At 38.4% G+C, this 24,268-nt stretch overlaps 1 protein-coding gene across 3 annotated transcripts; it reads left to right on the top strand.

The window, feature by feature from the left end:
* The first annotated feature begins 14 nt into the window (after positions 1-14).
* LOC127417353 (uncharacterized) lies at positions 15-24,032 on the top strand. 3 transcript variants are annotated; one of them, XM_051657331.1, is made up of 15 exons: positions 15-576; positions 962-1,095; positions 11,216-11,403; positions 11,498-11,590; positions 11,672-11,786; positions 12,498-12,627; positions 15,849-15,978; positions 16,332-16,487; positions 16,573-16,610; positions 16,706-16,735; positions 19,981-20,153; positions 20,264-20,685; positions 22,617-22,716; positions 22,818-23,073; positions 23,156-24,032. In XM_051657331.1, exons 2-15 carry the CDS (start codon positions 964-966, stop codon positions 23,233-23,235), a joined length of 2,043 nt encoding a protein of 680 aa, XP_051513291.1. In that variant the 5' UTR covers positions 15-576; positions 962-963; the 3' UTR covers positions 23,236-24,032. The 3 variants fall into 3 exon arrangements, with proteins under 3 accessions (XP_051513291.1, XP_051513290.1, XP_051513289.1); XM_051657330.1 differs by having other exon boundaries at positions 942-1,095; XM_051657329.1 differs by having other exon boundaries at positions 15-1,095.
* Positions 24,033-24,268: the final 236 nt, after the last annotated feature.

The following is a 24,268-nucleotide window of genomic DNA, read 5'->3' as shown; positions in this document are numbered from 1 at the left end:
TTGAGCTTTGAGAATATAAATCTGATTTCATTTGTTGGATAATCAAATCAAATGAAGTCAAGATTTCTTTAATCATTTCAATCAGCACAAGTGTTTGAATGTTAGTACGTTTTATATAGACTTCAGCTGTATTGTTTTAACAATCGCTGAATTCTACCATATAACTCTTACATATAAATGCAGACAGGCAGAGATGAGATCTGTATTGGTATTTTATAGTCCTTTCACTATCGAAATAATAGATCAATAAGAGTCTTAACAAGAGGAAATAGTTCTTTCTTTTTTTTATTCTTTGTTGTGGAAATTCAATAGACCTGATGTTCCTGGCATTCACACTCCAAGACACATAATCTTTTAACAATGTAGGTTAAAGGCTTCACAGTTCTCGTCAAGCCAGTTTAGCATTGTTTTTGTACACCAGTTAACTTTCACATTGCTGCGAGGAAACAAATGAGGGCTGGATTTTGTTAAATGTATCCAAAAATAAAGTTAGCACAATCAGTATAAAACCAGCAAAGGACTATAATAACCACAAAGAGATCTCTTTCTGAAGACAGGAGACCATTTTCAAGTTGGGTATGTTTTTTTTTTAATTTTTTTTTTATTATTATTAATTGACAATCACGGTCAAAGATTTGAAGTGGTAAATGAGTCTGTGGTACAACCTCTGAAGCAATCGATGCTAAACCAAGCTTTAAAATAAATGACATTATGGAAGAAGATAATGTCAATTTCTCAATGTATTATGGGTTTAACTTATATTTTCCCATGATAATGAAACGATTGAAGTTTATTATACCCAGAGCACTTAATAAGGAATCACAATGGACTAACATACTGTAGTTTTAATTTACTCGTTCCATCTACTGTAGATTTTTTTTATTAAGTCTTAATGTGAGATCTATTATCAATGTATTGATGTGTGTTCTCTTGTGGATCAGCACTTGTCTTGACTCCACAGTGATGTGGGTGAATCTGAGATCGGCTCTCAGGTCTCTGGTTCTCAGTCTGGGTCTGCTGAGCCGGAACAGTGAGGGATTCAGTTTAGGAGCAGCAGTGAATATTGAGCCGCTTGATCAAGCTGGTTCAGAGCAGGTGGGAATCTTTATATTAAAACAACAAACTCTATAGTGTTGTCTTTCTTTAGTACCTTTAAACACGTTTCCTGTGGGAAGTGTCCTCTGACTCTGGCCTCAGTTATTCTCTCTGAAGCTGAATCATTTTATAAAGAAAAGTCATTACATTTGAAAAGCTTACTGCTGAAATTCTATTTTCCAACCACAGTCCTAAATGACCAGGGCCGTAACCAAACACTGGCAAACCACCTTTAAGGGGTCAGATTAGTGGTAAAAAAAAAAAATTTTTAAATGGCCCTTGCTTATACTATTATCCCCAAACCTTATTTTACAGCCTTGCAAAGTAAAAATAGTCATTTATTACTTTTCATTTCATTTTGTGTATATTAGCAATTGGTACAATTTCCACATTAGAAACTTCCAAGAGAGACTTTTTTTTTCCTGTTAGGGTGCATGACTATATCCCTAATTTTCTTAGTCCTCTTAAGCAGGGGTTAAACTGTGATTTTTGGAGTGGGGGAACCCTAACAACCGGCTTTTGACCTGCACTGTCTTTGCTGCACTTGCTGCTCATTACTCCATATATCCCCCCATCTGAATTTAGATATGTGTGGTTCACTCATCTCATAATTCTCATTATCTTCACAAATTCTGTTCAGTCTAATGAGTTGATTGATTGGGCAAACTCTTGTTCAGAGAGACAGGGTGAAAGCTATGGGCCTGTAGAAAATGTTTCTGTCTGAAATTTGGTGGTACAGAGGGAAGAGGAGAGGCCTATTCAGTCTTTATGTACACCAATCAGCCGCAACATTAAAACCACCTGCCTAATATTGTGTAGGTCCCCTTCGTGCCACCAAAACAGTGCCAACCCGCGTCTCAGAATAGCATTCTGAGATGATATTCGTCTCACTGCAATTGTACAGCGCGGTTTTCTGAGTTACCATAGACTTTGTCAGTTCCAACCAGTCTGGCCATTCTTTGTTGACCTCCCTCATCAACAAGGCATTTCCATCCACAGAACTGCCTCTTCTGAGTAAATTCTAGAGACTGTTGTGTGTGAAAATCCCAGGAGATCAGCAGTTACAGAAATACTCAAATCAGCCCGTCTGGCACCAACAATCATCCATGTGATTATCTAATCAGCCAATCGTGTGGCTGCAGTGCATAAAATCACACACATACAGGTCAGGAGCTTCAATTAATGTTCACATCAACCATCAGAATGGGGAAAAACTTTGATCTCAGTGATTTCGACCGTGGCATGATTGTTGGTGCCAGATGGGCTGGTTTGAGTATTTCTGTAACTGCTGATCTCCTGGGATTTTCACACACAACAGTCTCTAGAGTTTACTCAGAATGGTGCCCAAAACAAAAAACATCCAGTGAGGGGCAGTTCTGCAGATGGAAATGCCTTATTGACGAGAGAGGTCAACAGAGAATGGCCAGACCGGTTCAAACTGACAAAGTCTATGGTAACTCAGATAACTGCTCTGTACAATTGTGGTGAGAAGAATAACATCTCAGAAGAGAAAACTCAAGATCACCAAATCTAGTAATGAAAGTAGTGTATGTAAAATATCTTTCCAAAGTAAGAAATCATCAGTGTATCTCTACAGTGAGATTACATGAGGGAGGAAATTATTTTATAATAGATCACACATCAATTATTTTATAATAAATCTCTTACAATCAGTAGTTTTGTACTTTGTGCCAAAAAAGAAAGACACAGATAAAGATTGTTATAGTCAAGTCACTTTTATTTGTAAAGCACTTTTCACAATACACATAATTTTAAAGCAGCTTTATAGAAAGCATGCCTTGATGTCTTTTATGTCTTCAAGCCCCAGTAAGAAAGCCAAAGTTGACTGTGGAAAGGGAAAAAATCCTTGAGAGGAACCAGACACAGCTGAGGGAGCCCATCAACTTCTGGCTTTGCTATGCATTGCATGAATATGTGCCAGTATTATAAGTCATGTATTCATTGAACAGATTAAGTGATCTTATTTTTCAATATGACAGTAAGGCAGTGTTTAATACTGTAGTGATAATTATATTGTAAGTCTTTGTAGTCCATCCATTATTGACAACAGGGATGTAGGCAGCAGTTGGCGATGTGTCTTTTGCTGTTGGACTGGTTTGCAGATTAGCTTATGTCTTCAGTAAATTTCGTTTTAAGAGAATGAAGAGATGCAGGCAGTGTTCTTGGGGTATCAGTTGCTGTCTGACTGACAAGAGCCGCAGCAGATAGGAGTTTATTCTCCTTCAATTTCATCCTAAGAGATGATGCAGGCCCGCGGTGGCATGACATTCAGAAACAAGGCAAAATGCGTAATATACACTAAATATAAATAGACAAACAGTGCTTGAATGTGTGCCAGCCAAGTTATCTCTCCCTGCGCCCCTAATTAGAGGCCCTAATATAATTTTTTTTTAAATGTAATATTCTCTGATAGCACACATTCATCACCCAGACATCTGTTTGATGTGTTTACTAGAAGATGCATTATTTACATTGTTTGCTCATCTGCAATACATCTATTAGACATTAAATCTGATAAACTCTGTTAATTAATTATAATTTTCTTTATTTATCACACATTTGCACATATACAGTGAAATTCTTCTTTTTCACATATCCCAGCTAGGCTGGGGTCAGAGTGCAGGGTGAGCCATGATACGGCACCCCTGGAGCAGATAGGGTCAAGGGCCTTGCTCAAGGGCCCAACAGTGGCATCTTGGCGGTGCTGGGGCTTGAACCCCTGACCTTCTGATCAGTAACCCAGAGCCTTAACCGCTGAGCCACCACTGCCACCACACACAGAGATGTACACATGCTATCTGGGTTGTAATAATATATCATATATAACAAACAATTATGCACTTTAACTTTTTTGCACTTGGCTTCCTTACATGCACGAGTGTGTGCTTGTGTGTCTTTGTGTGTTTTGATCATGTATAATGACCCTGCTTTGTGATTTATTTTTGTTATTTTTTTTTTTATGATTATTTTAAATTAAAGTCCACTGCCTGAAAAGCCCCTTTAAGTGTTTTCCATTTTTTGGCATGTTTTGCCATTTGCTAAAGCTTAAGTGCCATTTGTAAGTTATCAGCTTTCACAGAGAAAAATGTATAGTAAATATGGTAAATGGATCACAGAAGCTGAAGAAGTGGTCCATCCAGAAGTAAAACAAAAAAGAAAAGAGTCAAAGAGTCAAATGGGAACCTTTTTTTTTTTTTACATAAATTAAATTTTTTATTAAAAGAGAAAGCTGGATGCTAACGTGTTTCTGACATTTTCTGCTGATTGTGCTGTAGATTATGTACAGTATGCTTTCAGTTTTATCTATTTTATTTTGAGTTGTCCTAGTAGGCCGGTCAGTGTCACGGTTATGAAATTTAGTGGACGATTAATTGTCATACAAATAATTGGGTGTACCGATTTAATTGTCTCTATTTGGGCATGTCATAATCATGACGATTATTGTCAAATTATCATCCTTCTTAAGGTGTATGTGTGCTTATTTATTTTGTAATTTATTTATTTCATATTTAAATTTTAAATCGTAATTAAATGGGGATAAATTATTTCCTTTAAGGCTTTAAAATTGTGGAAAATATTGCAGAGGTAGAATAAAATTTTGAAAATCATTGGAAAAATTGGCTAGTGACTCGGAGTATCAGCTTAACTTAATTGAATCTGGTCTGAAGGAAATATCAAGTTGAGTGTCACTGGCATAAAAGCAATATCTAATAAAAAAATTTCCTGATAATGTCTCCTCAGGGAGGCATTTACAAGGAGAACAGCAGAGGACCTAATGCAAAGCCTTCTGGCACTCCATACTTGTATTTCATCTGGAAGTTTCTAATTTACGAGAACAAAGTGGTAGACCTCAGGGAATTATGGACTAAATCAGGCTAATGCCTATCCACAAATGCCAACGTAATGATCAAGCCTGTCCAAGAGTATGTCATGATCAAAGGTAACACTTACTGTATATCTAATAGCACTAGAAGAGAGATAAAAGCGTGGTCAGAAGATAAAATCAAGTAATTTGTAATTCTGAGAAGCACAGTTTCCATATTATGATGGTGCCTAAAACCTGACTGAAGCAAAGTTGGGAGGAGACTGCTTTTTCCAGAATGAACATGAATCGGAGATATGAGATGGGTCTATGATTAACTAGTTTACCAGGATTAAGCTGTGGTTTCTTGATAACAGTTTGATAACTGCCAGCATAAAAGTTCTTGGGACATGTCCCAAATAATATTGAGAAGAAGTTCTGAGATTAGGGGAAACACCTCTTTTAAGAGCTTAGTGGGTACAGGATCTAACATGCATGTTGTTGGTTTTGATGCTTTAATAAGTTTTGTTGGGTCTTCCTGATCTATAATTGGAAATAACTGAAGTTGGTAATAGGGAAAGATATGAGATGTTGTCTTCTCGGGTGCTGTGGCAGATGGTCGTATAACTCAAAATTTTCTTTCTGATGGTCTCAATTTTATCAGTACAGAAATTCAGAAAGTTATTACAGCTATGCTTTGAGGGTACATCTGGTTCTGTCGAGGCTTTGTTCCTTGTTAATCTAGCCACTGTACTGAATAAATACAGAAGATTGTTGTGGTTATTTTCTATGAGTTTGATAAATATGCATATCTAGCAGCTCTCAGATCGTGTCAGTAGCTAGAGACACTATCCTTCAGTGCACCTCGAAACACCTCTACATTTCTACTTTTCCATTTGTGATCCAACTTTTTGGCACACTGAGAATTTAAGACAGATCAGGAAGATTGTAAGTGGATATTATCTTTAGTGGTTGAAATAATACTACTGGATCTATTACTACTTATTCTAACTAAAACAGATCGAATTCAGAGTGAAACAAATTCTTAATATCCTGCTCCTGATCTAAGGTAAGATGGGAAAATTAAGGATCTTAATCTTGGAGGACTTCAGAGTTTTTCAAACATGGACTGACAGGCAACAAGGATGAAAAGCCAGGACCATACTCACTGTCATCCACCTCTTTCTCCTTCTGAACTGCTACAAGAGCGCAAACCTCAGGATTATTTTACTTGAATGATACCTAACTCTGTTATGACCTGCTGGAACACTCCAGACATGAAATTAGTGCCTAGATCTGACTGAATCTCCTAAACCAGTCTAAAATGTGAAAATAACTGCAACAAAGCCTCAACAATCATATATGCCTTAATATTCAGCAGAGGCACTGCCTCTGGAAACCTAGTTGTCACATCCATTGTTAAAAGAAACGTATTATCTTTCCGCGTGTGTGGCAGTTTAATTTGACTGATCACTACACAGGAAAAAGGCTCCTCCACTATAGGCAGGACATGCAAAGGGGCATCTGGAATGGTCTGATTTGGGTTACCAGACATCTGGCAGGAATGACAAAATGGAAGCACAACATTGTGTAATTTGGGGCAAAAAAGTGATTAACCAGCTTGGCTTGGGCTTTTTCTTATCCCCAGGTGTCCCACAATTGGTGTTTCATGCGCAAGCTTTAAAATTTCCTGCTGAAATGACTTTGGCAGCACAATTAACATTTACATTTATTCATTTGGCAGATGCTTTTATCCAAAGCGACTTACAAAAGAGGAATAATACATCATAAGCAATTCAACTTAAGGAGACAGTGGTATGAAAACTGCTGCATTACAAAGTTTCACTAACATCAGAATAGAGTATCAAGACAGAGTAGAGTGCAACAAGAATATATATAATTTTTATTTTTATTTTTTTAATGAGTGAATGGTTAAGTGCTCATGGAAAAGATGTGTTTTTAGCCGTTTTTTGAAGACAAAGAGCGAGTTTGCTTCATGGATGGAGTTGGGAAGGTCATTTCATCAACGTGGTATAGTGAAACCGAAAGTCCGGGAATGTTTTTTGGTGCCTCTTTGTGTTGGTACAACAAGGCGCCGCTCATTAGTCGACCGCAGGCTTCTGGTGGGAACGTAGCTCTGCAGAAATGATTTTAGGTATGCTGGAGCAGACCCAGTGACTGTTCTGTATACCAGAATCAGAGCCTTGAATTTGATACGTGCATCAACCAGCAGCCAGTGAAGAGAGACGCTCTCTTTGGTTCATTAAAGACTAGACGTGCTGCTGCATTTTGGATAATTTACAGGGGCCTAATTGTGCATACAGCGAGGCCTGCAATGAGAGCGTTACAGTAGTCCAGTCTAGTTATGACAAGTGACTGAACAAGAAGTTGTGTGGCATGTTCAGAGAGGAAGGGTCTTATCTTCCTGATATTGTAGAGTGTAAATCTACATGATCTTGCGGTCTTTGAGATGTGGTCTGTGAAATTTAGTTTGTTATTGATGGTTACCCCTAGATTTCTGACCGTTTTGGAAGGCGTTACTGTAGTTGCACCCAGCTGCATGGTGATGTTGTGTTCTCACAGCAGAGTTGGCTGGAAAGACAAGGAGTTCGGTCTTGGCTGGGCTAAGTTGCAGGTGGTGTTGAGTTGCTGCTAAGCACAGTCTTTCCAAATCAAATGAGGCCAGAAGAGCATTCAGTTCAGTGGCCTGGGGCTTGTCTTGGTGTATGTTAAAATCACCAAGAACCACAAGTGGCTTACCATCCTCCGGGAAGGAGGACAGCAGGACATCCAACACCTCGAGAAAGTTTGCCAGCTGACCTAGAGTGTATTTTTGTGGGTTGCATTGTAGTAATAGCATGGAATTCAAAAGTAGTATTGTTAAATAGAGAAGAGTGTGGTGAAAATGTCCAGTTGTTATGAATGAGCAAACCTGTTCCCCCACACCTACCAGTGTGTTGAGGGGTGTGAGAGAAGGAGAAGTTGTTGGAGAGAGCAGCAGGTGTTGCTATATCCTCTGGATGTGTCTATGTTTCTGTCAGTGCCAGATGCTGAGGGTGGACTGTGTGGCAAAGGCTGGAATGAAGTCAGCTTTGTTCACAGCTGACTGGCAGTTCCAGAGTCCCACTGAGAAAGAGAGCGGAGCAGGTGCTGAAGTGCAAAGTGGCTGTAGGTTGTGTGGGTTGCATTTTGTCTTGCATCTATATCATGTAAACAGTCTGTAACAGATAACAGGGATGTGCTTGAAGGCATATGTTATTCGTGAACTAGACATGTTAGTATGTACAAGGAAAATAAGAAAAAAGATCAAATTAAAAGATACTTAAGTGCTATGGTGAGTGGCGCCTTGTCGGTGTCCTTGCTCGGTGGACTCGCACAGGTAGACTCGCTGGTCTTTACACAAGTAGGTCTTCACATGAGGAGGGCTTTACACGAGGGCTACCACTTCCGCTGCCGCTTCCGTGTCAGCATTCACGTAAAATATATACACAATGCTAACGAGCCATACAGTGAAAAAAGCAGGACACGCCTTAATGCTACTTAGCACAAAGCTAGTCACGTGGGCAACCGAAACTACGGGTCACGTGAGGTGAACAGCGCAGGAACAAACGTGACTTCAGTACACCGCAAATAAATTATGCTACACTTTAGCAATAAATAACACTCTAAAATAAGTGAAGCACTGTTTATAGACACTAAAAACAACTATGGTTTTACACACACTGGACAAACAACTCTAAACCTAGCAGTGAATACCCTGGGACAAGTCAAAACAATATAGCACACACCAACACACGTTTAAGCGACACGAGTTCAAGCCAGTAAACAAACACCACAAGTCTAGCAAAGAATACCACTCTACAACAAAGTAAAACAATGAAATAAACACACTTACACGCAACTGCAGACTCCTGTAGATAAATCGCTTCTCCTGAACCCAGCTGCACGGTGATGTTGTGTTCAATAGCAGGGTTGGCTGGAAAGACAAGGAGCTCAGTCTTCACTGGGTTAATTTGCAGGTGGTGTTCCTTCATCCAGGCCGAGATGTCTGCCAAACAGGCTGAGATTCGAGCAATCACCATGGTGTCATTGGGCTGGAAAGACAAGTAGAGCTGTGTGTCATCGGCATAGCAATTTGGTCCAATTTGATCCAAACACCCCAATTCGCTGATACAGGGCTATTGTAAAACCTCACATTCCTCATCGGCACGTCTTGTCCTAAATAGAAGCTTTCTGCTATCTCGCCACTCTTGTCCAGGGATACTGCTGTCTCCAATGGGCATGTTAACTCAGAGTTCTCTCTCTGCTGGTTTATAAGGACTTCCGTAGTGTACTGAAGAGGCTTTTCAGCTCCAGTATCCCTCAAAATGGTGACTGTAAACTCTTCCTTCCCACAGGAAACAGACATAGTATGGAAGGACACAAAACTCTTAAAAATGTCATGATCAGCCTCCACTGAAACTGACCCAGCACTACCTCCTGAACCATGGTGGTCCAGCCTTGTCATCACAAGTCCAACTGACTTTACTGGCATGTTACCTCTGTCAGCTCTCTTAGCCTGCAACTTATGGCACTCTGACTTAATTTGACTTTCAATCCACAGTAGTGACAAATTCTTTCAACATAAAGCTGCAAAAGCATGGTTCTGACTTAACCTCACTAGAGTGATGAAAACCTGACCCAACTACACCACCGAAAAGTGTGGCTAGCTAGCGCTACCAAATCACACAGTAGCCCACTGTTAGCAAACACACTAACACAACACAAACAAGAGCTAAACACCAAAGTCAAACATAACACAATCTAATCCCGGATGAACCCCTGACTTTTATGAATGGACACTATGGGTAGACTAGAACAGGTAAATACAATTCCATTTAACCTACCTGCCTATCAATTGTCTAGAGATCCAGTGCTGCTGTTAGTTCCATTTATAAAGTGAGCGTGCATTTAACATGGTCGTCAGTGTGTTCCTTGTGTTTGTGTGTGTGACACTGAGGGACAGTGGGCTTAACTCTGGAACACCTGGCCAGCTGTAGCTGTCAGACCATATCTTCTCTGAGGCACTGGGCCAGCTCAGCCTTAGATAGTTGTCGTTCAGAAGGGGGGTTGAAGTGGTGAAAACTGTCCAAACAAAACAATGGTTTGATGCATGACTAATAACATGCTTGCCATTATCCAATGCACAGTGACTTTGCACATTTTTGTCTATTTAAATATGCAGATGACATGGCACTTCTCTGCCTTTTGCAAGGAGGAACAGAAAGGAATATTCTTTATTATAACCATGTAAATTCCCTCCAAAACTGGTGTCGGTTGAGTGCTCTTGAGATTAATATTAATAAAACCAAAGAGTTGGTTGTTACCAGCAACATGCAGGAAACCCCTGAACAAGTGCAACCTTTAATACTTGGTGTTCACCCTATTGAAATAGTTTTAGTTTTAATTATCTAGGAAGATTTACAGATAGTCATCTTTATTTACTGAGAATACAGATTGTTTAAAAAAAAAAAGCAATGCATAGACTGCATCTTATTAGGGGGTTAAACCACTTTGGTGTGACATTTTAGAAATGGTTAACAAGAATCTTGTGGAAAGCATTATAACTTTCATTATGACCATGTGGTATGGAAACCTGAGCAAAAAACAAAGAAAAATTGTCTGAAGTTGTTAATGTAGCAAGTACAATTGTAAGAAAGACACAGACGCAACTAAACAATATATATCAAAAGTAAATTAAAAAGCTTTGGTCATCTTTCCCATACTTTGATTGTCCTTGTATGAAAAAGAGCTGTGTGAAGATTCTTCAAAAGTAATTTTTGTGTGTGTTTCACATAAAAAAACAAAATAGTTTAGAATGAGTGAATAGTAACTATAACAAAGTTCACAGTTAGGGAAAAGGAGGAAGCGGGAGATGGCGAATCCAAATCAAACGGTATGTTTATTTTAAACTTAGACAACACGCTTTTCAGCGGCAACAGTCTAAATTACGCTTTTCAGTGGAAACAGTTCAGCACAGTCTCTTCTTTTAAGTGTGGTAACTCTCTCTCTGCCTCACTGGCATCCAGCTTGCTCTTAAAGCCCATCTCCACTCTCACTGCAATGACAAACAGCTGGTAGAGACAATCATTGCCAGGTGATGATCCTTACTGTTCTCATCTCCTGATCTCACTCTCCATTCACAAGCCGGCGCTCAACCACGCTCCCACCACCACAGTAACATATTAGTTTAAGACACTTTTCGTGTAATGCCCACCAGACTGTTGTAAGTGATCTGTCTGTATGTGTATTCTGCAGGTCAGAGCTGATTATAGTGTGCTTTCCAGCTTGCCCTGTCCCACTCTGGATAAGGTGTGTAATGAAGGGACCTGCACAGCTCAACTCTCCTCTGCTCCTCTTAAAGGGCTGTTCCCTTCACCAGGTTGGTGCCTCCATCAGTGGCAGACAAGCATCTCCAGCAACTACACCACCACACTTCAACTCGGGTGAGAAATAACACACTCTGCCCTGATATATCATCATCAGGAGCTGTGAAGGGATCAAATCTCATATAGTGTTGGTTTACTCTAAATCTAACAGAGTGTCACTGTACACACGAGCCGATCCCTCCATCAGAGCGGACACAGAGCACATGAACCAGCCTCCACACGTCGCTCTGCCTCCACCAATCAGGTGACACACATTTCAACTGCCCAGCACATATATAGAAAACATACAATATCTGTGTAACGCCTCTATATGTGTTTGTGTCAGGGTGCGTGCCGGTTGTCGTCAGGAAATCCCTGTGTATGTGATGGATTTAGATGGAGATGTTGTTCGCTGTCATTATGGAAGGACTGAACTCAGTCAATTTCTACAGCTTAATGAAGTATGCCATCTTTTCTGTGTTTTTATTGACACTTTGTAGAGATAATATTGTAATTTTGTTTTCATTAAGGTACTTATAATGTAAGTAGGGCTGTCAATCAGTTAGAATTTATAATCAAATTAATTATATTTCACAAGTTCACATGTTCATACAATCTTGAGGTAACAGTAAATGGTTAAACTGGCTTGGCTTGCTTTTTGCAATGGAGAACCCCGACCGTGAGACTTGACTCACACTCCAAGATTCCCCCGGACTACATAAAGAGATAATACATGTTAAGCGGCAGGTGTACACACACACACGTTGGTGCAGCTATCCTTATGAGGAATCTCCATAGACATAATGATTTTTATATTGTGGAAACTATCCCCTAACCCTACCCCTCAACCTAACCCTCACAAAAAACGTTCTGCATTTTCACTTTTTAAAAAAAAACGTAGTTTAGCATGTTCTTTAAGCAATTTGAATTATGGGGACACTAGAAATGTCCTCATAAACCACATTTATAGCATAATACCCTTGTAATTACCAGTTTGTAACCTTGTAGTCCTCGTAAACCACCCAAACCCACCCACCCACACACACACACACAGGCTTACCTGGGCTGAAGCCTCAGGGCCCCCAGCTCGGTTACATACTGTATAATGGAAAAATCTTTTGCAAGTTTTATGTTGAACTCTTTCTTGTAAATGTGTGTTTCTCCATGTAAAGGAGACCTGTACACTGCTGTATGAAGGTGGAGCAGCTGTGGGCCAGTATACAGTGGAGATCATGGTGGAGGATTTTCCTCAGATGGAGCTGAAGCCGTTCTCCACTGTTCCTCTGCAGCTCTTAATAACCAGTGAGCACCTCCTTGCAAAATTCACTATTAATTGCAGAATCACTACTCTTGTTTGAAACAATTAAATATTCACAAGTGTAAAAAATATAATTGTGTCAAAATATTAAATAACATAAGTGGAAGTTTGAGAATTATGGATAACACTTACCCAATGACTAATAAATAATTTATAAATGCATTATAAATTATAGACCTTATTCAGTGGCAGCTTTGAATTTTGTCTCTTCAGTTGGTTGTGCAGTTGATAAAAGTGTTTTTGGATCGTTCTGTTGCCGAAACATTGAAAACATTTCAGTAAACAAAAAACTCCAGGAAACATGAGTTATGGAAAATTAGATGTGAAGTAGGAGCTTTTTGATAGATTTAAACAGTGCATGTCATTAAAGAGATGGTAAGTCTATCCCTCACAGCCTCATTTTCATTCCCATCAGAAATCAAAGGTGGCGCTGCTGTGAATACAGGCCATTGATATGCAGTTATAACAACGCGAATAATAGGGCAACTTTTATGTAATACCTGCCAAATAGTGAGCATTTTAACATAGGTTATAAATCCTTTATAAATACACTTGTTTACACTTAGATTTATATATATATATAAAAAAACATAATGTCCCAATTCATGATTTATGTCACTGTTGGGCCTCATGTATTCAGATAGAAGACAAAGGCAGGCCTAACAGTCATAAAAAACATTCCTCAAGCCCCCTCCTTCTAAGTCATAAATCTTACTGATAAAAATCGCGCCAAAATCAAACAAAGGGAGTCCAAAACAGACTACAGATCCATGAAGCCTTGCCCTCTAAAGGATCGAGCTCTCAACTCCTATTGGATGAGGCACACAACAGAACGTCCCTCAAACATGACATCATCAGGACTTCAAATAATTCTGAAATGCTTCCAAAGTGGCTTCCGGCTACTTCGTTCACCGAATACGGACGTAGCTTTTTGCTGCTCTCCGGTGTAACCTCGTGGCATAAGGAAGTAATGTCCGACTTGAAACTGTAGCCATACAATCTCCATCTCGCTGGACGAGTTGAGATTACTCTGTGTTCAACCAAACACTCTAACGGATCCGAAGGAGACCGCCGAGCAATTCGCATCTTCATCCGTTGGCCTACAGAAGTGAAGAGATTAAAGATTTCTCTTCCATCTTCAATCAAGTCGACATTTCTGAGTTCTCCGCCAGCCCGCCGAGAATCAACAGCCGTACCGCCCTCTGAGAATCAACAGCTGTACCGGCCGCCGACAGCGCGAGGAAACGGCTCTAGTCATCACACGAGCCTCAAGAAACCGGGTCAAAGTTAAAGGACGGAGGAAAACACATTCTACCTGTGTCCTCATGCGATTCAAGTAAGAGGTTTACGTCTGGGCAGAGATAGAATATTATAGCGTGTTATTCTTGTGTTTCAAGGTTTTTGCTTGTACAGTTTACGGACCGCCATGTCCGCTAATTATTAATACTCAGGGTATTAATTATCACGAATTTGTTTTGCTGTATTGTAGTCCAACCAAATTGGACTGTTGTGCATTTTCGCCATCGCGGGTGAGACAGCAACTGAGTTCATCCATTAAAGAGTCAAATAACAAGGGACTTTTACGAGCCCCGCTCGTAAAACCGCGTCTCTGAGTGATGAACACGGCTGCTTCATCTCCAGCTATCGCGAAATCAGCTTTCGGGCTGTCACTTAATCATCTCTCTCTCTCTCTCTCTCTCTCTCACTAACCACACTGACACACACACACACCTTGTGTTATGGAAATAAAAATAATCCTATATCTAATCATATCACTGTTTAGTTTGTAGTTGTAAGTCGGAAGTTTATTGACTGCATTGTATTAATTATTAATTGATATTACTGCATAAATAAACTTTGTTTATATTACAAAGAGAAGTGTTTTGGTTTGTTTTGCATACACCTGTGTCATGCTGACGGGATGTCAGTGCTCGGATTCAAACCTTCATTCATTGTTTTTTTTATTCGAAAATCGATATTCTTCGGATGTCGATTTTCCTAAGAAAACAATCTAATATTGAGACTGTTTTAATATTCGGTTATTAGTCCCTGATTTCAGGGTGGTGCCCCGTCAATGTTAATCCTTATTAATATTCTATTGATTTTTGATAATTGATAATTATCTTTGATTGAATTAGAATGATCAATAAGCTAGTGTTAATTTTAATGTTTCATCGATGTTAACAATTGATAAGTGTTGATTTTAAAGGATTAAAAAAAGCTAACATTGATTCTCATCAATGTTCTATTGATTTTAATAATTAATAATTATCTTTGATAATTATTAATTATTGCTAATAACCAAACTTGCTCCTAAACGTAGCACACTACATTTACTGGAGTCCTATATGAGGTTTTAATGAGTTAGATCCAATTAATTAATTTAAATATTGATTAATAACTACAGAAATAATTATTAATTATTTCTGATAGTAACACTGATCTAAACAACCAGTAAAGCCCTACATCACCAAGCAGCAAAAAAAAAAAAAAAAAAAAAAAAAATGAATATTATAGTGAGATTAAAAGGAGGGATTGTGTCACTTTGTTTTTTTTTTTTTTTTTTACTAATGTTGAACAAGTATAATTAAGCATTTATAACATGTGAGGTAAATTGGCTCACTATTTCAAAAGTATTGCATGAAAGTCACCCTTTTTATGCATGCTATAATAAATGCATATCAATGATTCAGAATGCATTTGTAAATGAATTATTAGTCATTACTGACCCCTTTATAATCCCTTTTTACAAAGGGAACATTACATAAAGTAATCTGGTTGCACATTACATTAGTGACCACAAATGTTAAACAAACAAAAATGTATATTTTAGCCTCTTCAAAGTGTCCACCCTTTTCCAACTTTGACCATTAGACAAATGGGTTTCAAGAACATGAGAAACATATTTTCAGTGAAGTGTCTATACCAGGGGTGTCAAACTCAGTTCCTGGAGGGCCGCAGCCCTGCTCCAAAATGCCTCCTTGTAATCTTCAAGCACTCCTGAAGACCTTGATTAGCTGCTTCGGGTGTGTTTAATTAGGGTTGGAGCTAAACTCTGCTGGACTGTGGCCCTCCAGGAACCGAGTTTGACACCCCTGGTCTATACTGTATAAATCATCACTTTATGAATGAAGCGTTAAGCAACATAATTACATGTGTGTTATTAAACAGGATGTGTATGATATGTTGTGTGATTGTGTTCTAGTTGAAAGTGAGTCCGGCTGCCCTGCAGTGCCAGAGTTCGCAGGTGTGAGTCCAGTAGGTGGCGCTGTATTCCATGTGCTGCCCTTTGAGGAACTCCAAGTCAATATTACTGTTCACTCAACAGAACAGACGTATGACAGTACACTTACACATGAGCATTATGTGTTTTATACTCTTCAAACACAATAAAAATCTTTCATTAGCAAATCTCAACCTTAGTTATGAGCAAAAGAGGTTCTTTTTAAAACAATTCTTAAAGTAAAAGCCTCATTTGCACTGCAAAACTCTTGTACTGATCAAAAAAGGAAGTAAGCTAATGATTTGTATTGAGAACATGTTCCTAACACAAATTATGCGAGACAAGTTACAGGCTGAATTACTTCTTTGGTCATTTGATCACATCACAGAGCCTAATTATGAGCAATAGTAACTGTAACTCTTATTGGTAAATCAATACTTCACAGCTGCTCTTTTCTCCATACAGAGTGTCTGAAATTGCTGTGATTGGTCCAGAAGGTCTCTTCATATCACCCATGGAAACAGTTGGGAACTTTCAGAGGTCCATCAGTCTGTCGTGGGTCAGAGGTCCCAATCAGTCATCTCGTCTCATCTCCGTTTGTTTTGCTGCAAACACTCAGAGGTCAACAGCAAATCATTTTAACAGCTCATGAAAGAACATGAATGATTGACAGCTCAGTTAAAATGCTGTACTGTGTGTTTTACAGTCTGCAGTCTGAGGTCCGGTGTATGTGGCTGCAACTCAGTAAGACTGTTTTACTCCATTTGTATTTTAAAAACTACAGATGGGAGGACATGAAATATCAACAATTTTTAATTCTTATAATCTCTCTCTTTCAGCACAAATGGACCCTTTACCCTCAGGAACAGGTAATACTTACAGTCTGTGTGCAGTAGGCTTATTCTTTGGGTCTTGCAGAGTCCAATGATACCCTGTTTGTCTGGGCCAGCCATTTAACTTGTCTCCCTTTTTGAAGATTTTCACCAACAAAAAAAATGTCACTCCTCATCCAATCTAAAGGTTAGCACTACATCATCTTCAGACCAAGCCGTGCAAAAGTAAAAAAAAAAAAAAGGTATCTAGGGAGCATAATATGAGGCTGTATCTTCACAACGCTTGTAGTATTGAGAGACAACTTGGAAAGAATCACTAGCATCTTGCCCTGTGGATACCAGAGAAGTTTGGGGACAGCTCTGCTTACAATGCATTCAAGCAATTTTCTATTAAAAGAATGTTCCTGGTTCAATAGATCAACAGCATTTGTGACATAATGTTGATTAACACAAAAATGTATTTCCACTCGTCCCTCCTTTTCTTTAAAAAAAAAAGCAAAAATCTGTTACAGTGAGGCACTTACAATGGAAGTCAATGGGGTCAATCTGTAAACATTTAAATACTCACTGTTTCAAAAGTATAGACACAAGATGTAAAAATGCGTGTTTACATGATTTTAGTGCGATAAAATCACTTACTAACCACATCAGTGTAAAGTTTTAGCCAGTTTTACAACTTCGTTGCCATGATGATGTAACGCTGTAAACCCTAAAATGACTATAAAAACTGTTTTAAACAACTTTACAGCTCAAATAATACACAAGTTTTAACAGAAGAATTAATGTAATTGCTTTTATAAAATGATATGCTTCATATTTCTGCCTTTAAACCCTCCAAAAACGGGCCCCATTCACTTCCATTGTAAGTGACTCACTGTAACCTCCATTTTTGCTTTTTTTTTTTTTTTTAAAGGAGGGACGAGTCCAAATTAATTTATGTAATAATCAACATTATGCCTTAAATGCTGCCGATTGAGCTTAACTTGTAATGAACATGGAATATTCCTTTAATTTATGTGTACCCTAGAAATTGAACCTATCATCTTAGTGTTGCTAGTGCTATGCTCTACCATCTGAGCTACAAGAATATTCTCAAACTTTGATAATTCAAAGTTTTATATTATAATTGATTATTCATGGTAAGGATGCCAAACAGGAACAAAGCCTGTATTTTTGCAATGCTTGGGTGTATTGACACAAAGCCTTGTATCAATAGCCAAAATTAATTTGGTGACATCGCCAACTTTTTGTCAACAGTTAAGCAAATAAGCATTGCTGCGTTTGGCCCCAAAACTGCTGCTTGCAGCTATAACTGAATATTAAACTGTAATAGAGCGCAACAGTCTGGTTCCAGGAGGTAAAATCCCATTATTATTTTTTAATCAATGGTATCTGCTTCTGTTGAAGCCATCAGTCCACATTATTTTAACTTCACTGTTTCAAAATCATGTTTAATAGCAGAATTCTTGGTGAAAAAAAAACATTACCCATGAACCCTGAAGAGAAATGCTCCACCAATGGCGCACAACTCTTTTATGAAGGATTTTATGAAATCCCAATGGAAAAAATTAATGAGAAAAATACTTCTGGAACCAAGATGGCTGAAAAAGTTGGCAGGCACTGTTGGTCTTCTTCCTTGCATCAATTTGGATAATACATTTTATTATTATTATTATTATTATTATTATTTCTTGCATCTATTTAACCTTCTAAAACACCTTTGCACATGTAAAGTCTGTGTCTTATGTGTTGATTCATAGTTGACAAAAAACAAGACATGTGCTGAGTGTCATGACAATGGTAGAGCGCCTCTGATGCATTATTTCACTTACACAGAACTAGACTAAAACACTATTCTCTTGCTGCCTTGCAAGCTCAGCTGTATGCAAATCTAGTTGTTTCCGTATCAGAGATGTTTTGTCTTTAAAAGCAACCATACACAAACTCTGTCTCGTTCTCATGCAGGGTCAGAAATTAAGGGGGGCTCAGGGCAAAAGTGCCCCTGAAATTCAAAATGTGTGGGCAAAAAAATGCCCCAATAATGATTGTTTTTATTTTTATTTTCTTATATAGTTCTTAATATACTATTCTAAGCCTAGTCATACACATTATAACATAAAATATGATTTGATGTTGATTTAATTTTATGGGTAGGAAAAAAAATTCTAATTATTCAGATTGAGAACAAATGTAAGTATCAGAATAAAAGAATGAAACAGTATAATTTTTATGTTGAGAAAGTAATGCCCTCATAAACTTAAAGGAATAGTTCACCCAAAAATGAAAATTTGCTGATAATTTACTCACCCTCAGGCCATCCAAGATGTATCGGAGTTTCTTTCTTCATCAAAACAGAATTTAAGATTTTTAGGATTTCATTTCAGGCCTCCTCCTCTAAACAATGCAAGTGAATGTCCTCCATTATTTGACGGTCCAAAATGCATATTTAGGGTGCATCAAAATAATCCACACGACTCCAGTCGACAAATAAAGTTCTTCTGAACGCAAACGATTGCTTATTTTTAGAAACAAAACAATACTTATATACTTTTTAACTACAAATGTTCGCTTCTGTACATCTCTGTGATGTGTGCTCATGAGAGGGATGACATAAGCTCGTTGGTAAGGTCGCACGTCAGGAAGCGCGTCATTGTTTACAAGAGAAACTTGTGCCGCTCGCAAACCAAAACAGTCCAAAACAATTTCAAAACAATATAAAATAAATAAAAAATACTTTCCATATAATAATAATAAAAAAAACAATGTAAATAATGACGTGCTTCCTGACTCCTCCAACATGTGACCTTACCAACAAGCTTATGTCATCCCTCTCATAAGCGCATGAGATGTACGGAAGCGAACATTTGTAGTTAAAAAGTATATAAGTATTGTTTTGTTTCTAAAAATAAGCAATCGTTTGCATTCAGAAGAACTTTATTTGTCGACTGGAGTCGTGTGGATTATTTTGATGCACCCTAAATATGCATTTTGGACCATCAAAAAATGGAGTACATTCACTTGCATTGTTTAGAGGAGCAGGCCTGAAATGAAATCCTAAAAGTCTTAAATTCTGTTTTGATGAAGAAAGAAACTCAGATACATCTTGGATGGCCTGAGGGTGAGTACATTATCAGCAAATTTTCATTTTTGGGTAAACTATTACTTTAAGAAAAAATAAAATAAAAAAAAAATGCTCCTGAAAATCAAATCCAGGGGGCAGTTTTTCCCCCTTAATTTCTAACAACTGTTTTCGTGTCATTCTGATTGTTTTGTGATGTCAGAGTTGAGATGTTTGGAGCGTGAGCTGCAGATGTCTGTAGTTCTGCCTGTGTCTTTCCTGGAGTATGTGCCTCTGTCTGACTTGCAGCTGAATGACCCCTCGTGCCCAGTGTTTCACAACACAACACACATCACCAGCACATTCTCACTGACCGCATGCGGCACCAAGAGACTCGTATGACATCTAACTTCAGTCACCGACATCACACAGATTATTTGATTATTATTTGATAGCAGTTCTGTCTATTAGTGTCATATGACTTCATCTCTTTTGATCATTTCCAGCATTTAGGATCAGAATTGCTGTACACGAACACTTTACGCAGCGTCAATCCAAATTCCACCATCAGCCGCTTGGCATCTCTCGTCCTTCCGCTCGCTTGCAGGATTCCCGGTCAACAGGCCAGAGGTCCGAGCTTTAGGATCTCTGTACCCTCAGAAGTGGAGATTTTTGGTGCTGTGAGCTTCTGGCTTGAGTTTCATCCACCTGGAGAAGGCCCGTTGGCCACAGAGACACGCCAGCCGCGATTACGCACGTCTCAACTGGTGCGTGCGGCACGAGCACTCACTCGCGCTAACAGGATGGACACGCTGGACCTGCATGTGTTTTCTAACTGCTCATTGGCTCGTGCAGAGCTCATGGTCGGCCGCTGCGTTGAGTCAGAAACACAAGACTTCCTGAACACACAACCGCTGCTGAACCAGGGGTCAGTATCAACATCTGTTCGGGTAGAAACACTCTTGATGAAGTTCATTGTTTGCTAAAGTTGATTGTTTTAACTGCTCTCAGGGCATCAGCAATATCTCAGCAGCACAATATCAGAGAGACATGATCACATTACACAGACAAATATTCTTATTCTTTATAGTTGCTGTTTACAGTCTTGGTTGAGCAAATGTTCCTTTGTCAACTTGTGATGCTCAAAAAAATCCAGATAGCACACAAGTCTCCGAGATGTCTGTTTTAGATCTTTTCATCTGGAAAGCATTGCATTCAAGGGGTCATTTACATGACAACATTTTCAACTAAAAATGGAAAACTTTTCATGCATTTTGGCTGTTCGTTTACACGACAATGTCGTTTTGGGGCCTGAAAATGCACACTTTTGAAAACGGGTTTCAAAGTGCAAGTTTTTGAAAACGATGCCGTTATCATCTCCATGTAAACATACAAAAACGCGAATTTATGAAAACGATGACGTCATGCGCATGCGTATTACGTGTTCAGTTTATAGGCATGCGCGCGAGTACTTCAAAACAATGCGCGAGACATTCAAAACTATAATGACAGACTACAGGACTGTGTGTGCGCTCATTTTGAGTTTATTCACGCTTCTCCAGCAAAGTGTAAATTTACTGCATCACTACTACCAGCAGCGATTGCCATCTTCATTGTTTATATTCACCACTCTGTGGAAGAATGCTTATGTGCGTAGGCACGTAGTGTTTCTTTACAAAGTGACATCTCCAACTACTGGCCTGGCATGCATACAGCATTTTTAGTAATTTTCGTGGATCCGTGTGAATGGGGATCGTTTTAACAACGTTGTCGCCTGTACTTGAAACTTTTCAAAAACGCAAAGGAGAAAGTTTTCCATTTTTAGTACATCGTTGTCGTGTAAACGTACCCCTAATTAACATCTGCTAAACAAAAAAGATCATATTACAAACATTCTAATTCATAAACATCTCAAAGATACTGCTGAATGTCTTATTGACATCTGAGAGGAAATGTTTTATAGAAGTATTGCAGATGAACAAACAACCTAAAAAAATACGTCTTGCAGATGTAAACACACTTCAAATAGACGTCTGGGTGATGTACGTGTGCTATCAAAGAAACAGATGAATGTTTTGAAAGCCCCACAGAGTCACAGTTTTTACACTGATAGTGACTCTAGACACTGATAAAAGTAAAAAAAAAAAAAAAAAAAAAAAAAAGTGGGATACAAGAAAGTGTTAAAACATCAAATCATTTACACCACCTTTTATTATTGTAGTTGTAATGTACTGTACTGTATGTGGAATTATTCAGTACATTTTCCCAGCCAGATCTCATGAAATTTATGTGACTGTAGCATATGATACCATGTGGTTCCTTACCCATATCACGGCAGTTCTGAAGTGAAACGTCCACTATGTGGTGCTAAAAGTGAGTTAAATTTATGATGTTTTTAAGGTTAATACTCAGTTTAAATCAACAAAACCTTCCTCCTTACCCTAAACTTAACTGATAGTGTCAGAAAAAGCTATGAGGACTTGTATCTTCAGGACTTGTATCCCACTCCTTTACATCACAAGTGCAACGCTCTATCAGTTGAGCTACCATGCAATTTGATTGCTCTAAAAGTCATGCGCTATAGTAAAAATGTTTAGATGTCGTTATATAGCATTGTGTGAGGAACAGGGCGGAGGAACATCTGCAGTTTTATTATGTGTGAAAGTGAATAAGTCATTGTTGTAGTGCCTCTTGTGTTCATTTCACCATGAAACTGCAGTGATACGTACGAGACACGTAATTTTTTGGGGGTTTTTTTTGCCAAAATTAATAAAATTGGAACGTGATACTGCTTTCTGCTAATGATTGATAATTCAAGAAATTATATACAACTTCTGCTGACCTGCCTTTCTGTTTCAGGTGTTTATCTGGCAATAGCACTGTGGAGATCCTGACGTCAACACCAACTGTTCGGGTTTACCGCTTATATCTGGGCTCTCTGAATATAAAGGGAGACACAGTATGTTCTTATTATTCTTCACAACTTCTATATGAACTTTCAGTTTTTCAGTTTCATATAGATGGTGGTTAACTCTCACAAGTCTCTCTCTCTCTCTCTAGATGTTTGTTGAGTGTCAGGTGCATCTGTGTGTGACCACCAAACAAAGCCAGCGATGTTCAGACCCGTGTTCAGGACCAGCAGACCCAGCGATAATTGACAACATCCAAACACAAACTTATAGTGTGCGCTCTGGGCCGGTGCTACTCGTTAACAAAGTCACACAAACCAGCACTACCACTGTTAAACCATCACAAACAGCCAAACCTGTCGCCCAACCCGCCACCAGCCAGATGACTGGCATCACTGCCTCTCGGGGTGAGGATATACTCGATAAAGTCAGTGTAGTGCACGTGAGAGCAGATTATTTCACACTTGACTGTGTTGTTGTGTGTTTCAGCTCCGGACAGAACTGCATTGTGGGTTAATTCTGTGAAATTGGCTGTGTTCATACTTGCATCATATGCTCTTCTGCCATGAACAAGACCAAACACAGCTGGAGAACACTGCAGCGCTGACAGATCACAATCATATTATCTTATTTTTTCCTTCTTTACCCTTGTACTTTGGAGAAAATGTATAGAGTCCAGTCAATATACAGTACACATCCCTTCTGATCATAAATAGGCTTGTTCTTCAAACTAAACACAAGCTCTAATGGGAACATTTAATCTGGAAAGAGCGCCACCTGTATGTCAGTGGTGGTGCTATAACCCTTCATTTGAGGAAAAACAAGATGACAAAAATCTGTCCCATATACTTCCGATGACAAATGTCCCGACACATACCTACATATCTTGGGTATGGTCTCTTTGGACTTGGGCCATTAAGCAACAATATAATAATTCCCTAGCAACCACCCAAGACACCCTGACATTGATTAAATATTAAAAAAATTATCATAGAAATGAAAAAACATTTTTTTTAATGTATTAATTTATTCATTGTTGTAGAGAATGCAAAGGCATTCTGACCCAGAACAAGATTAAGATATATTTTTCACTGTTTTTAAACTCTTAAACGGGTCAGTAATGAACCAAATATAACATTAGGGTTAAGATTTCACTGTAAATCCAATAAACAAAAGCACAGTCTTCTGTAAATCAAGCTGTTACTCATGTATTTTATTACTGGATACAATTAAGAAAAACATCGCCTCTTCCAATGTTTTCATTTTAACAAGCTAAACTGTAACAGTAACGAAAGTTTGTTATTTTTCTAAATCTCCATTTATGAATAAGCAGAAATAAATCACCTAGAATGTGAACATGACGTTCCATTCTCATCTGACTTGCTTTCTTCTGCGGTACATAAACATTGCTTGGTAAGTTATCTAAAAAAAGTAGTCTAGTACAAATTACTTCTTAAAAAAAAAAAAAAAACAAAAAACAAATTGTAGTCTGATCAATTTAGTGATTACTTAAATGGAAAAGAAATCATATTACTAATTATTTTACTTTTAAGTTACTTCCTTATCAGGTTTGGGGAGTAACGGAATACATGTAATGGGATT

The sequence above is a fragment of the Myxocyprinus asiaticus genome, chromosome 26 (assembly GCF_019703515.2).
Source record: "Myxocyprinus asiaticus isolate MX2 ecotype Aquarium Trade chromosome 26, UBuf_Myxa_2, whole genome shotgun sequence".
Taxonomy (NCBI): domain Eukaryota; kingdom Metazoa; phylum Chordata; class Actinopteri; order Cypriniformes; family Catostomidae; genus Myxocyprinus; species Myxocyprinus asiaticus.
This window is presented reverse-complemented; position numbering and strand designations above follow the sequence as displayed.

Excerpts from the sequence above, each read along its gene's own strand:
- LOC127417353 (XM_051657329.1), top strand. The coding sequence starts at position 919 with ATGTGTGTTCTCTTGTGGATCAGCACTTGTCTTGACTCCACAGTGATG. Across the intron at positions 16,488-16,572 it reads TTTGCTGCAAACACTCAGAG|TCTGCAGTCTGAGGTCCGGT; the intron begins GTCAACAGCAAA and ends TGTGTTTTACAG. Across the intron at positions 16,611-16,705 it reads GTGTATGTGGCTGCAACTCA|CACAAATGGACCCTTTACCC; the intron begins GTAAGACTGTTT and ends TCTCTCTTTCAG.